Source organism: Rana temporaria, chromosome 13, assembly GCF_905171775.1.
Source record: "Rana temporaria chromosome 13, aRanTem1.1, whole genome shotgun sequence".
Classification (NCBI taxonomy): domain Eukaryota; kingdom Metazoa; phylum Chordata; class Amphibia; order Anura; family Ranidae; genus Rana; species Rana temporaria.
The window spans coordinates 41202828-41219261 of NC_053501.1; the positions used below are offsets into that span (position 1 = coordinate 41202828).

A 16434-nucleotide genomic window follows, 5' to 3' on the forward strand; every position below is an offset into this window, starting at 1 on the left:
AACACACAACACAAGGGTTTTTAAAATAATTTATTAGTCTGCTCCGGAGGCCCCCCTGTCTTCTTTATTAGCTCTAATACCAGGGGGGGCTTCTTCTTCCACTCTCCGGGGGTCTTCTCCGCTCTCCGGGGGGGTTTCTTCTTCCGCTCTCCAGGGGGGTCTTCTCCGCTCTCCGGGGGGGGGTCTTCTTCTATCTTCGCCGCTCTCCGCTGTTGACTCGGCGCACCCCGGTTCTTCTGCAGCTGTCCGGTGCCTTCTTCTTCAGCGCTGGCTGCCTGCTATCTTCGTGTGTTAGCTCAATTACTAACAGGCAGCCAGCGCGGTCTTCTGTGACGTCATGTTCTTCTTCTCCCTTCTTCCGATGTTGACACGTCGCCTCTTCTCACTGCAATGATGGAAGCGCGCCTTGCATCCCATTTATATAGGCATCACCGTCCCATCATGCTCCGGTAGGTACCCACGTGGTGGGTGCCTACCCACGTGCACCCACCACGTGGGTACCTACCGGAGCATGATGGGACGGTGATGCCTATATAAATGGGATGCAAGGCGCGCTTCCATCATTGCAGTGAGAAGAGGCGACGTGTCAACATCGGAAGAAGGGAGAAGAAGAACATGACGTCACAGAAGACCGCGCTGGCTGCCTGTTAGTAATTGAGCTAACACACGAAGAAGGCACCGGACATCTGCAGAAGAACCGGGGTGCGCCGAGTCAACAGCGGAGAGCGGCGAAGATAGAAGAAGACCCCCGGAGAGCGGAGAAGACCCCCCCCCCCGGAGAGCGGAAGAAGAAACCCCCCCCGGAGAGCGGAGAAGACCCCCGGAGAGTGGAAGAAGAAGCCCCCCCTGGTAATAGAGCTAATAAAGAAGACAGGGGGGCCTCCGGAGCAGACTAATAAATTATTTTAAAAACCCTTGTGTTGTGTGTTTAATAACTTTAACTTTTTGCCTCCAGGTGAATGGGTAGGGGTACGATGTACCCCATATCCATTCACTTAGGGTGGGGGGCCGGTATCTGGGGGCCCCCTTATTTGAGGGGACTCCCAGATTCCGATAAGCCCCCGCCCGCAGACCCCGACAACCAACGGCAAGGGTTGTCGGGAAGAGGTCCTGTCCTCATCAACATGGGGACAGGGTGCTCTGGGGTGGGGGGGCCCGCAGTGCGCCCCCCTGCCCCAGAGCACCCAACCCCCCCATGTTGAGGGCATGCGGCCTGGCACGGCTCAGGAGGGGGGGGGCGCTCGCTCATCCCCACTCCCTTTCCTGACCGGCCGGGTAGCGTGCTTTGGATACGGGTCTGGTATGGATTGTAGGGGGACCCCCTACGTCGATTTTTCGGCGTAGGGGGGGTCTCCTTACAACCCATACCAGACCTAAGGGCCTGGTATGCTCCTGGGGGGGGATCCCATGCCGGTTTTTTCTTTGAAAATTGGCATGGAGTTCTCCCTCTCAGGAATGCATGCCGAGCGACGCTGTCATTTTTTTTTATAATTATTTGTTTTCCCGGCGCGTATATTTTTTTTCACCCGTCGCAACTTTAGTGTCCCGTCGCAATCCACAAAGCCCGGCGTAAATTACGTTTGCGCGCTGCACGTCGGGAAAATTACGTCACACGCATGCGCAGTACGGCCGGCACGGGAGCGCGCCTCATTTAAATTTTAAACGCCCCCCGGAGAGGAGGACCGCCTTGCCATGGAGGCACTTAAGTTACACGGCGTGTAATTTCTAGGTAAGTGCTTTGTGGATCAGGCACTTAGGTAGAAATTTTAAGTCAGTGTAACTTAACTGCTGAAATTTAAGTTAGGCGGCGTTTTTGGGAATTTGGCCCTGTATCTATAAAAGAAACAGTGTGTGTTCTAGGGGATAACAAAGTAAGTTGTAGGTTCAGCTGTACAATTTCTTTTTGTTCCAGGCAATGATGCAGATAGCTGGGCTGCGGCTCAGTGTCTGGCCCTGGAGGGCAATCACAGTTACCTGGTAATACAAAGGATACTTACCCAGCTATTTGAGGTGCTGGATGAGGAAACAGAAAACCAGGCTTTGTATCTGCTAAGCCTGCTCAGTCAGAAAACAGTAAGTACCAGGTGACTGCATTTTCATGCTACCAGTACCATTACCAAGACTAATGCCGCGTACACACCATCATGAAAAAAAACGACGTTTTGAAAAACGTCAATTAAAATGACCGTGTGTGGGGGAAAACGTTGTTTTATGTCTTGTGAAAATCGACAAAAAAAAAATTGAAGCACAACGTTTTTAAACCCGTGCATGCTCAGAAGCAAGTTATGAAGCTAGCTTCAATGGAAAAGAGTGCTGAACGTAACCGCGCTTTGCTAGAGCATTTTGAAAAAACGATGGTGTGTAGGCAACGTCGTTTTTGAAAATGAAGTTTCAAAAACGTCGTTTTATTTCATGATTTAAAACGTCGTTTTTTTTCATCACATAAAGTGATGGTGTGTACGCGGAATTACATAAGGCAGGTGGAGCTAGGTATCATAGAAATGTCCTACAATCCCCCTCAGCACAAATCCCCCCCCCAGCACAAATCTTCTCCCCATATATTTCCCCTCCTAGCACAAATACCCCCCAGTTATCCCTACTAGCACAATCCCCCCCCCAAAAAAAAATCCCTTCCCCCTCTACCATATTACCTTTTTTCTAGCACAAACCATCCAATTCCCCCCTTCTAGCACAAATCTCCTTCCCCTATCCCTCCTCCCAAACAAATTCCTTTAAATCACTACTCCTAACACATCCCCCAAATTTTCCCTCCTAGGAAATTTCATTCCCCTTTCCAACACAAATCCCCCAATCTCTTTGAAGCGCCCCACCTCACATGATACCACAGTGCCCAGGGTAGCTGTCCCTTCTGCCCACCACTTGTCTTATCTTGTCTTGTTTTGTCTTATCTATGTGTTGTCAGTTTGTAAGGCCTGATTTATATAAGCAATTATGAGCATAAGGCAGATTCCAGTGGCAAGAATCAGACAAAATGTTCTGCGTTCGGGATCTGCATACAGCCGCTTTCACTGGTCACCAGAAATATGCTGCATGTTTTTGTTGCATGGCTGAATGCATCCATGTTTATCAAGCCTTTAAAGCGGGAGTTCACCCATTTATGAAAAAAAAAATTTCTCCCATAAGGTTCCTGCTCGTTCGGTCTAGGGGAATCGGCTATTTGTAGTAAAATATGAGCTGTACTTACCCGTTTTCGAGCTGCATCTTCTTCCGTCGCTTCCGGCTATGGGTCTTCGGGAGCGGGCGTTCCTTCTTGATTGACATTCTTCCGAGAGGCTTCCGACGGTCGCATCCATCGCGTCACTCGTAGCCGAAAGAAGCCGAACGTCGGTGCGGCTCTATACTGCGCCTGCGCACCGACGTTCGGCTTCTTTCGGAAAATCGTGACGCGATGGATGCGACCGTCGGAAGCCTCTCGGAAGACTGTCAATCAAGAAGGAACGCCCATTCCCGAAGCCCATACCCGGAAGCGACGGAGAGGATGCATCTCGTAAACGGGTAAGTACTGCACATATTTTAAAATAAATAGCCGATTCCCCTAGTAAAAACGAGCAGGAATCTAAGGGGGAAAAGTGCCCTCTAAGGGTGAACCCCCGCTTTAAGTTTAGAAACATTTGCTGTGTGTACATCTGCTGTCAGGCTGCCAAGATTCTGTTCTCCATAGAAAATAGGTAAGGTTTCTGTGTCTTTGTTGTGAACTTTGAAGACAAATTTCTCCACAATGTCTATAGCTTCAGAGGTGAATGAGGGCTTGTTTTGAAGGGCTTTTACTGCTTGTTAAAAACATGACAATACTAAATGGGCAGTCTGAACAGTTTCACTTTAAAACCCAACTCAAGACAAACTTCAGTGGAAAAGGGTTATGCCACCATTTAAACGCGGTCTGTTTCCGCACTGAAGATATTTATGTCTTCCTCATGTTTTGTTTGATACCCATCAGTTGGACAGCAAGTAAGTGGAAATCCTATGTCATAATAAGATGAGCATAAAAGCATTATCCGACGTTCAAATCCACTCTACTGAAAATGTATTTTTGTCTGTGAAACCCTTGGAGAGATTTTTCATCACTTCCTGTCCTGACAGAAAGTAAAGATACAATTCTCATACAGGCACACACAAAGCAATAATAACCTGACAAGAGCTCTAACTTTTACAACTATATGAAAAAAAAATTGGTCTAGCATACCTCAATGTGTAAGCTTTAACAATAAATGTCCCTTATTTACTCCCTTTTGGTCTGTTAGATACACCATTGAAAGTGTTTTATTATATCTGTTTGACACGTCCAGACCATAAAAAAAAAGCTATTCATCCAGACAGGAAACTTGTAAGCTGATAATTTCCTGTACTTTCTGCCCCTGTACTTTTAGCAGTTAGCATTGTTCCCTGCTGTCTATGTAAACTACAAAGCACCCCCCTATTATGGAGGGAGGTGTTATGTAGTCCTAGCAGACGGCCTTCGAGAAGTGTGTTAATGGCAGGCTTACGAGGTTAAAAATAAAGGAAATCTGTGTGTGTAGGTGACCAGGAAAGGCAGCATGCCTACATGAGGCCAGGACCTAATGTGAAACCATCTTTGGATTGGGTGTATCTCGGTAATACCATTCATCAGAAGCAGGTCCACTTTCTACCTAGCCTCTATCTTAACCACTTAAGCCTCGGACCATTTGGCTGGCCAAAGACCAGAGCACTTTTTGCGATTCGGCACTGCGTCACTTTAACTGACAATTGGGCGGTCGTGCAACGTGACTCCCAAACAAAATTTATGTCCTTTTTTTCCCCACAGATGGAGCTATTTGATCACCTCTGCGTTTTTTTTTGCGCTATAAACAAAAATAGAGCAACAATTTAATTTATGGCCCTTCAGGTGAAAGAACATTTGTGAGGTCAAATACCTACCGTATATACTCGAGTATAAGCTGAGTTTTTCGGCACATTTTTTTGTGCTGAAAATGCCCTCCTCGGCTTATACTCAAGTCACCATTTTGCGCCTGATGTCCCGGATTTGTGGACCCAGTACCGGCTGGCCGTATCTTGGCACACATGTAGCCCCACTCTTCCTCTTCACATGTGCAAAGTTTGTTGGCCGGGGAGCACCGATTTTTCAAATCCGGGCACCCTTCCATAGACTCGGTTCAGGAGAGGGGGGCGCACTCTGTCCCCCCCCTCTTTTCTGCGTCCGGCCAGGTTAACGTGCTCGGATAAGGGGTCTGGTGTGGATTTGGGGAACTCCACGCCATTTTTTTTTTTAACTTTTAAACTTAAGGTTCCCCTTAAAATCCACACCAGACCTGAAGGGTCGGAAATGGATATTTGGGGGGAACCCCACATCATTTTTTTTTTAAATTGACGGCGGGGTTCCCCTTAATATCCACTCCAGACCTGAAGGGCCTGGTAATGGAATTTGGGGGGACCCCCACGCTATTTTTTTTTTTTTTTTTATGAATGAATTCTCTCTGAATTGCCAGAGCTGACAATTCATTATAGCCACAAGTCTGGTTTTAAATGAGTTTTTTTCCTTTCAGAAATGACACTTTGTGCAGGGACAGTTGTATGTACGGAAAACATTCGCTATTTCACATGCTAACTTTACACCCCCCTAGGTACGAAATTTAAAGTAATATTTCACTTTTATTGTTTCACTTTTAGCATTATTAAATTCACTGCTCTCGAAAAAACTGCAGTTTTTAAAACTTTTTTTTGCATTGATACATGTCCCCTGGGAAAGGACCCAGGTCCCCAAACACTTTTTAGGACAATAACTTGCATATTAGCCTCTAAAATTAGCACTTTAGATTTCAAATGTTCGAGTCCCATAGACTTTAATAGGGTTCTAAAGTTCACACGAACATTTGGTGTGTTCGCAAGTTCTGGTGCAAACCGAACAGGGGGGTGTTCGGCTCATCCCTACTAGAGATATATTAGTACTTGGACACTCTCAACTGTAGGGTTGCAAATTATAGTTCCACGGGCTGATGTGGTTTGGGCTCTGTGCTAGTGGCTGATGAGTTTTTTATTACTTGATGACAGGTCCTCTTTAGTGTATCTTATCTCATATTATAGAATCTGATTTATTCGTTGCTGGGAGAAGCACTTAACAGAAGTAACTGGAAGGATCGAATTATTGCATGCAGAGCCCTCTCCCGTCTTCATGGGGACATCAGCCGGGTAAGCATTTTTAATAGAAAACCTTACAAAAATACCACAGCTAAATCTGGAGGGGAGAATATGCTAAAATTTTATTCAGCTGCTGATATGTTACATGGAAGCATTTTACAAACTACCACACAGGAGTCAGCAACACTTGGAGATTTAAAAAAATATAACGGGCCTCAGGAATAAAAGAGTATATGAAAGAATAACTAACTGTGTTACCCAGAAAAATAATTCCAAACCTCCCTTAAATTTTCTGGATAACATAGAGACATACAAAGAAAAACGTAGTTGGCTGATACAGGCCAAAACACCCTTATTGGATCTCCCACTGATTGGAAGTAGGTAGGTATAAGGGTGCATGGGAAGGTAAGTGTCAGCTATTTGGCTTACGTTAGTTAAAAGTATAGCTTACCTTGAAACATATTAAGGTGGTACTAAATGATAGGTAAGAAGAAGCCCAAGGCTGCTTTGTTGGTTGCTAAGATTTTGCTAGATTTTGCATTCTTGAGTTTTTAACCGGCCTGGCAAGAAATTTTAGGTTTGCTAGCAACGTGTACAGCTGAAGCTTAGAAGTGCAGTAGACTCTTGACTAACACAGTGACCGACATGATTATATTCCAGCATAGTGTCTCCCCTCTCATTATCCACCATGGCAGGGCCTATGGATTGACTTGAGCAATTTGGAGTATTTATAAAGGAAGAGCAATGGAGTTCTAGGCCAAACTTCACTCCAGATTAGACATGTGCATTCGTTTTCGTCCGAATGCATTTTCGTCCGAATTTCAGGTATTTTCATTATCGTTTTAACAAACGATAACGAAAGCACAGAAAATAAAAACCGAAAGATCCGACATAAACAAATGCTTTATTTTCATTTTCGTTGTGGTCGAATGTGCCTAACCTTAACTCTATTAGACCAATATTATTCTACATAGAGAGAAAAGATTTGACATAGAGAGAAAAGATTCGACATAGAGAGACATGAAGAGTCAAATTTTTTATTTATTTTTGAAGATTCTGTCAAATCTTTTTTTTTTTCTTAGAACATTCGACAGACACCATAATAAGCCTTCAATGACAGATTCGACATAGAGAGACATGAAGATTCGACATAGAGAGACATGAAGAGTCAAAAAACAATTTCTTTAAGATTCTATCGAATCTTTTTTTTTTTTTTCTTAGAACATTCGACAGACACCATAAGCCTTTAATGACAGATTCGACCTTAATTTGGATTTTCGGACGAATGCATTTTTTTAACGAAAAACAAAATAAATAAAAACGAATTTCGGGAGTAACTAAATAAATGTATCTTTCGGACGAAAACAAAATTAAACAAACAAAATATTTCAGTGTGCACATGTCTACTCCAGATAGACTGGATCACCACAAAACAAAGCAATGGGAGCGCTGACTCCACAGCTATTATGATTGCCCTCAAAAGGCCCGGTTGTATCTGTAAGATTAGATGTTCAGCGCATCCAATCCCCTTACATTAGATGTCAAGAGCCACCCCACCATCAGAATTTGAGTCCCCCACCCTCCCTTACATCACAGTGCACCCCCCTTTCCTTATGCTGCTGCTGGGAAGAAGCTGGATGCATTGCTTGAAAGCATACAGTAGGGGTCTGGAGGAGGACCAGAGGAGGGCTAGAGCTCTCCTGAAGCTGCAGGAGAGGGGCGAGGGCCACATGAAATGGCCTGGAGGGCCGGATTCAGCCCGCGGGCCTTGTGTTAGACACCTGTGCGCTATATATACTGATGTTCTGGTTTAGACCATTCCCTCTATTACAAAATGAATCCATTTTCACTGAGGTCTGTTTGGATTGCCTGATTATGTGTTTTGTGTCTCTAGGACCTGAAGAATAAACTAAGCCATCTGATGTGGAATGACTGGAGTCCTGCTGTGCGTTGGGCAGCTGCCAAAGCACTGGGCAGTCTTGGTCAAGGAAAGGAGGTGCATGATCGATTAAGGTGGGAATGGCAGTGGGTAAAGCCATGTCTGCATGAGTGATAGAGTATTTTAATCTCAGGAGGAGATGCTGTGCCCAGTGTAATGGTGTTAATAAAAGGTTATTGAACATGACATTAACATGATTAACTAACTGGGTCATTTTGGAATCTGAGCAACCTTTACAACAGTACTTTGTGGTTATTGCTCCTAATAGTTTTGAGTGGCTCATTGCCTTTTCCAAAAATCTGCAGAGAGCTTGAGAGAAAAGCCAACACTCACACAGTGTTATTAGTGCTGTATCTTTGGTGAGATACATGTGTAGCACTACCCCCACAGGAGCTATTGGTTTAGATTTTGGGTGGCACTTTACCCCTATTCTCGCTGTCCAGGGTAAAAGGAGAGTCCGGAGAATTTCAATGTCCACACACAATGTACCTCTTTTCTCTTTGGGTTTATTTTGGAGAACTTTAGTAGAAAAGAAGTGTAAGGGGTGGAAGGGTAGTTAGGTTCAGATGCACAGTCACAAAGTAGGGAAACACTCCTGTTTCCAGCAAACAGTTCTCATCGGCACTCTAGCCAGAGTGGGTATTGCTCACCCAGGTATGGCCCTCTCACTGACCCAGCAGCCGGCATGACGTACAAAATAAAGTACAGTCTCTGCCACAGACCTTCCTTTCTCGGTTAGATATTTTGGTCCGAAATCCTCTGCCATGGGATTCAGCACCAATTTTTTTTTAGCTTTTCTCACTGGAACCTTTAGACCCGACAGGCGACACTGTCAGGCCTCTCGGTGTATGGTTCATCCTTGGATGAAGTTTCCAGGCCTTCTCCTAAGGTACCAGCCTCTTGCATGGTCCTTACCTGGATAGGTCCTCCCCTGGTCTCCTTCATCAAGTGGCTTCCTCCTGCAGGACGGACAGCACAGGATCACCTCTGCAGTACTGGCCCCAGTCAGACAACTGGGCCCACCAGACGAAGCCGCAGGCCCTGGGCCAACGTGGTCCCGGAGCTAGGGTTCACAACACGCACCCCCGGCCAGGTGGGCCACGAGGCGAACGGACCCGCACCAATGGTGTCTGTCCCTTAAGTACCCCTCCCTAGCATGCTCAGCGGGGTAACCACTCCCACTAATTTGTTGCCATGTACCATGACCTGACTGCTGCCACCCTTGGCCTGGGGTGGTAATAACACCCCCAGGCGATCAATGGTGGATCACTCCTAGACCAGCCATGGCTATAACAGAGGCTAAATTGCCCTTAATCACTCTGGTCTGAGCCAAATAACAGCTCAGACCCCCATTAAATTTGAGGCAGCGCCTGTTCATTAGGAGCAGGGCGCTACACATGTTATTGGTGTTTCTTATTGCAACACTGGGCCTGAATGTGTGACACTGGTGCAGCCGTTGTACCAGTATGGTCTATCTCAATACCTACAGAACAGAAATAGGTTAGAGCAGCCTTTTTCAACCAGGGCGCCTTCTGGGTTCTTCAGGGGTACCTTGGCAAAATGCCCAAAAATTGTGTGCAAGTCAGTGGGTGGATTATATATATTTTTTTTGTTATTGAAACCTGTGGCTTTGAATGAGTGCGAAGTTAATGTATTGAAAGCCGAAAAAAAGTATAAAGATCTGAGCAACTTTGACAAAAGCCAAATAGTAATAACTACCATTAGACGATACAAAGGAATCTGCTAAAATCCTTGCATAGTATACTGTATTTATTGGCCTATAACACTCACTTTTTTACCCTGAAAATAGAGGGTAAACTGTGCCGGCGTGTTATATGCAGGGGGCCGTGGAAAGTTTTTTTCCTGAAACTTCCCTCTTAAAGTTAGGGTGCGTGTTATACTCCTGTGCTTGTTATACGCCGATAAATACGGTAGTTTACCTGGTACGTGAATATATAAATGAAGTTTGACTTTATTATTTTCAGGAAACACCTAGAAGGTGACAGTTGGAAATCAAAGGTGGAAGCTTTGTCTCTCATTGGTTGCCTACAGATTATGACAGCCCAGCTGTTTCCAGGATTCCTGCAGTGTTTTACTAACGACTTTGCTGCAGTTCGCAGACAGGCCTGTCGCACTTCAGGTGTACTTCACATTAAAGATGAGATGGTAATACTTACCTTTCACTTGTGGCTGGGAATCAGTAAAAAAAATGCAGCTGAGCGGCGTGTTCATCAGCCCCCCCCCCCCAAACATGACCCATTTAACCGTGTTCAGTGCAGTTTGGGTTACTCGCTTTGTACCGCCTCCATTCAGAAAATAACCTGCATTCTTTTCAAAGAGTGCAAAGCCATACATCCACATTATTATTATTTTTTAATTCAGTATTATCGTTCTTAACCAGAATGCCAAACCTTATGATTTCCATAGTGTATTGTATTTTTTTCTCTTAGCTACATTATAGCTACAAATATAGAAATTGACAAATACAGTTGAACCTCGGATTACGAGCATAATCCGTTCCAGGAGAATGCTCGTAATCCAAAGAACTTGAATATCAAAGCGAGTTTCCCCATTCAAGTCAATGAAAACAAAAATAATTTGTTCTGCATTGACTTCAATGGGATGCAATACCGCATGCGGCCAGAGATTGGGGGGTGACAGAGAGCCTCTGAAACAGGTGGAAATGCCCGAGAATACGTCGGCTGACCTCGGCAAATGTCGGAAAGGCTCGGAAACTGTGCATTTCCGTGTCTTTTCGAACGGCTGCGATCGTCGCTGTTCGGCTCTGCTCGGCTCCGGCGCCCCCGCACCTCAGGCAAAATGCGGTACTGCAGGCCCCATTAGGTTGAATTCTGCTCATCTTGCAAGACAACACTCACAAACTGAGTCGATTTTTCTTTTTAAAGTTGCTCGCAATTTAAAACGCTTGTTAACTGCGTTACTCTTAAACCGAGGTTCCACTGTATAGTTACATAGTAAGTCAGGTTGAAAAAAGACAAAAGTCCATCTAGTTCAACCAAATACCCAATCTTAAAGCTAAAAAAAAAAAAAATACATTTTACAGTATTTAACTGGTTTGTTGGCAGCTTAGTGTTTATTGAGATCAAGCAATAAATCATCTACAACTTTATAATGATTACTCAGAATTGTTATGTGTTTTGAACTTATACTCTTCTTTTAGGTCATGGAACACCTCTACCACATAATTCAGTATGATCCAATATGGAAAATCCAAGCACAGGCAATCAGAGGTTAGTAGCTGGCCAATCAACCAATCTAAATGGCCAAGGTGCCATTGCTAACTGCTCATCCTGCAAATGCTAGTTTCCTGGCTGTCACAGTCTTGTTCTGGCTTTAAAATGTTATGTCTCCAACCCAGGGTCGGATCCTGAGTCTAGTCTCGAAAGGAGCACTACCAGAAAATATTTTTTTTTGGGGGCAATTTATCAGGCAAATGACTGGTGTTAGCGCTTCAATGATCATGGCACCATGGTTGTTATGGTGTCAGGATAATTGAAGCGCATTATTTATATTATTACTTTGTAATATAAAATTAAATGGTTCAACTCACCATAATGCAGAATCAGTGGGAGCCCCGATTGTGTCACTTGGCACGTCACCTGTTATCAGATGCAGCTTGTCACTTGCCACAAGTTGCGGATTGTCACTTGCCACGTCGCCTGCCACACGTTGTGGATTGTCACTTGCCACATGTTGCGGATTGTCACTTGCCACGTCACCTGCCACAAGTTGCAGAATGTCACTTGCCTGCCACCAGATGCAGATTGTCACTTGCCACCTTACCAGGGCCGTCTTTACCGCAGGGCAAATGGGGCAGGTGCCCTGGGCCCTGTCACTGTTGGGGGCCCAAAGCAACCCCCTTTAAAAAAAAAAAAAAAAAATTTTTTTTTTTTTTTTTTTTAGGGGTCCGGAGGCCCCCAGGGGCCCGGAGGACCCCAGGGCCCCAGATGGCAACCCCCCCTTTTTTTTATTTTTTTTAAATAATAAAAAAAATTATATATTTTTATTAAAGGGACAATTTTTTAATATATTTTTATTTTATTTTTTATTAAAGGGCCAATTTTTTTTAGAGGTCTGGGGGTCCCCAGGGGCCCATAGTTCCCCAGGGCCCCGGATGACAACCCCCTTTTTTTAATAAAAAAAAATCGTTTATATATATATATATATATATATATATATATATATATATATATATATATATATATATATATATATATATATATATATATATATGTTTATTATTATTATTATTATTATAGGACCCAGAGGTCCCCAGGGCCCCGGATGGCAACCCCCTTTTTTTTTATAAAAAATATTTTTTTATATATTTTATTTCTTTATATATAAATATATATATATATATATATATATATATATATATATATATATATATATATATATATATTTTATTAAAGGGCTCAGAGGTCCCCATGTGGCAAACACCCTTTATCTTTTTTTATAAATGTTTATTTTTTTATTTTTGTTTATATATTTGTTTTATTTATTTTTAATTTAAGGGCCCAGAGGTCCCCAGGGCCCTGGATGGCAACCCCCCCTTTTTTTTTTAATAAATGTTTCTTTATATATATTTTTTATTAAAGGGCCCAGAGGTCCCGGATGGCAACCCCCTTTTTTTTGTAATTTATTTTTATTAAAAAAAAAATATTAAAGGGCCCAGAGGTCCCCAGGGCCCCAGATGGCAACCCCCTTTTTAAAATATATTTTATATATATATTTTTTATTTCTTTTTTTCTTTTTATTAAAGGGCCCTGAGGTCCCCAGATGGCTACACCCCTTTTTTATATATATTTTTCTTTATTTATTTCTTTATTTCTTTTTTTGTAAAGGGCCCCCCGCTTCTAAATTTGCGGCAGCCCCCCCCGCTTCTCAATTTCAGGCGGCAGCACCCCCCATCCCGGTTCTCTGCTCCAGGGGGCCCATGCCTAAAGCTGTGTAAGTGGCCCCATAATTCCTGATGGCGGCCCTGCCTCCCGTTAAGCCCCTGTGCTGCCCACAAATCAGGCTGAAAATCATCAGCGGCACGCAGCCAGTGACAGTACTGCTTCCCTTCCCAGTGTTTTAAAATGTACAGCACCCCTGACTTCCCTTTAGACGTGCACTTCTCCCTTCCTGCCACTGGGTGCTGCTTGTATATAAAAGTGAATTAGAATGTGATTTTATAACATCCCCAGTTTGCTCTTCCTGAGGCTGACTTCTTCATGTCCTGCTCCTCAAGGTATGTCACTGTTTGCTAATCTATATTGTAAATAGAAGTTTTCTGTAGAGTGTGCCCAAAGTCTTTATAATATTTGATGATTCACTGCAGGTCTGGTCAGTGTTTTAAAAAGTTCCTCTATTTTACACATGGCATGGCATGGGGTCACAGCACCGTCTGTCCATTCTGCTTTAGCACCATGGGACCCCATGCCATGCCATGTGTAAAATAGAGGAACTCTTTAAATCACAGACCAGACCTGCAGTCCAGGCTGAGTAAGGCCTCAGAGTACATGACATTACTGTCTGTATTTAACTGCTTGATGGGCTTATTTTGGGCCTGGCTGGTTCACATGTATGTGTTTTGGCGGCCCACATTTGCGCAGGCACAGCAGCCCATTCATTTGAATGGGCCACCATGCCTGCGTTTCCTGCAAAGAAAAGCGCATGCCTCATGTAATAGGCTGCGCACACGGCACGCCTATGCCCATCAAGCACTGAAATACAGCACTGTCTGTCCATTCTGCTGTCTGCTGTGACTTATCTGCAGTTCCCGCACTGTCAAACTTGCTGCATTTTTAGATGTTTAGGTCACGCTTTTAAAAACACAGTGCGTTTGTGTGTGCAAGAACTGCAGGTAAGTAGCATGGTGCAAAAGCAGAATGGATTTCAAGGCAACTGTATTTTTAAAATGCTGAATGCACCTTTTTTCTGCAGGAAACAAAGGCATGGCAGCCCATTCAAATCAATGGGCTGCTGTACCTGCACAAATAAGGACCGCCAAAACATACATGTGAACCAGCCAGGCCCAAAATAAGCTGGAGGGGGGCCCAAAAAAAATGTTTGCCCTGGGCCCAAACCATATTAAAGACGGCCCTGAGCATGGTGCAAAAGCAGAATGGATTTCAAGGCAACTGTATTTTTAAAATGCTGAATGCACCTTTTTTCTGCAGGAAACAAAGGCATGGCAGCCCATTCAAATCAATGGGCTGCTGTACCTGCACAAATAAGGACCGCCAAAACATACATGTGAACCAGCCAGGCCCAAAATAAGCTGGAGGGGGGCCCAAAAAAAATGTTTGCCCTGGGCCCAAACCATATTAAAGACGGCCCTGCACCTTACCTGCCACACCTTGCTAAATGTCATTAGCTAAGGTGGTGTTTTGCTTGTCAGAGTCAGGCAGCAGAGAGATGATGTAATCTCTCTGCTGCCTGCACAGTGAAGGTTACTGCAGGTATGCAGGGCGGGCGCGGGGCGGTGAGAGATGATGTCATCTCTCTTCTTCCCCCTGGCCGCTGGCTTGTTGATTGGCCAGCCGCCCGCTCACCCACAGAGCCGACCAGTTGACCGCCCACTCTCTGACGCTCACTCACCACCTGCCCACACACCAAGGCACAGGGCAGCTCACGTTGTCACCCACCCGTGGAGCTGCTCTGCCACTTGCACGCGGAGCCGCTCAGACTCTCGGGCACCGCAAGTTCCGCACCTAACATTTCTCGGGGGTGACAATTGCCCCGTTGCCCCCCCTGGATCCGCCCCTGCTCCAACCCAGAACAAGTATACAGATGGAGGGCCTCTGATGTATCTGCTATGCATTCTGTCTCTAGCAAAGTGACTAAGAAAGTATACAACCCAGAACTTATCTTTTTAGAGAGAGGTTAGTAATAGCAGTCCCTTGCTTCCATGGATAACTGTACTTGTAGTCAGGGCCACCATCAGGGGGGTACAGGCAGTACACCTGTAAGGGGTCCGGAGGTTTTCCAGGGGCCTGGAAGCCCCCAGGGCCCCAGATGGCAATCCCCCTTTTTTTTTCATTTTTTTTTTATTAAAAAAAAATATATTTTTTTAATATATTTTTATTTATTTTTTTATTAAAGGGCCAATTTTTTTTTTTAGGGGTCCGGAGGTCCCCAGGGGCCCCGGATGACAACCCCCCTTTTTTTTATAAAAAAAACTTTTTTTTATATATATATATATATATATATATATATATATATATATATATATATATATAATTATTATTATTAAAGGGCCCAGAGGTCCCCAGGGCCCTGGATGGCAACCCCCCTTTTTTTTTATAAATGTTTATTTTTTTATTTTTGCTTATCTATTTTTTTTTTTTTTATTAAAGGGCCCAGAGGCCCCCAGGGCCCTGGATGGCAACCCCCCCTTTTTTTATTTTTTTTATAAATGTTTATTTTTATTTTATTTTTTTATATATTTATTTTTATTTATTTTTTATTAAAGGGCCCAGAGGTTTATTTTTTTTATTTTTATTAAAGGGCCCAGAGGTCCCGATTGGCAACCCCCCTTTTTTTGTAATTTATTTTTATAAAAAAATATATATATTTTTATATATATATTTTATTAAAGGTCCCAGAGGTCCCCAGGGCCCCAGATGGCAACCCCCTTTTAAAAAAAATATATATATATATATATATATATATATATATATATATATATATATATATATATATATATATATATATATATATATATATATATGTGTATATATATATATACTTTTATTTTTTATTAAAGGGCTGAGGTCCCCAGGGCCCCGGATTCCTACCCCCTTTTTTTTTATAAATCTCTTTTCTTCTTTATTTCTTCTTTTCTTGTAAAGGACCCCCCCCCCCGCTTCTCAATAATTTGCGGCAGAACCCCCCCCCCCCCCCCGCGGTTCTCTGCTCCAGGGGGCCCATGCCTGAAGCTGTGTAAGGGGCCCCATAATTCCTGATGGCAGCCCTGCTTGTAGTAAAGTTATCCTTTGAATAACCCTATTCTCCCCCAGCGTCTCCTTGTAGGTCTTCACTGTACAGCCAGACCTTACCTGCAGGTAATCCCCCACTAATTTCTATAGAAAGGCAATCCACTATTAGTCCCAATGACCTGAAATTAATAGAGATGGAATTATTGAGTGTTTTTATTGTGAAAGCATGGCCCAGCAGGCCACACAGAAAATATATGAGAGACGCTGGGATAGGTAATTGTAGGTTAATTGTAATTAAAAAGAAGAAGGTAGGGGGCGCTTCTTCTTTTTAATATTATTATTTATGTGCGAACATTTTTAGGTGGCTGCTGCTATATATTTTAGGTTTTAGATTATTTCCCTGGTATGCGC

General features: G+C 43.7%; 1 protein-coding gene across 1 annotated transcript in view; it reads left to right on the plus strand.

The window, feature by feature from the left end:
• Window positions 1–16434, plus strand: part of HEATR4 (HEAT repeat containing 4) — a 52816-nt gene that overhangs the window by 17896 nt on the left and 18486 nt on the right. Inside the window, exons 9-13 of the mRNA XM_040332417.1 lie at window positions 1913–2073; window positions 6082–6186; window positions 8030–8148; window positions 10060–10240; window positions 11256–11325. Coding sequence (XP_040188351.1) covers window positions 1913–2073; window positions 6082–6186; window positions 8030–8148; window positions 10060–10240; window positions 11256–11325 — 636 coding nt within the window. The remainder of the gene's footprint in view (window positions 1–1912; window positions 2074–6081; window positions 6187–8029; window positions 8149–10059; window positions 10241–11255; window positions 11326–16434) is intronic.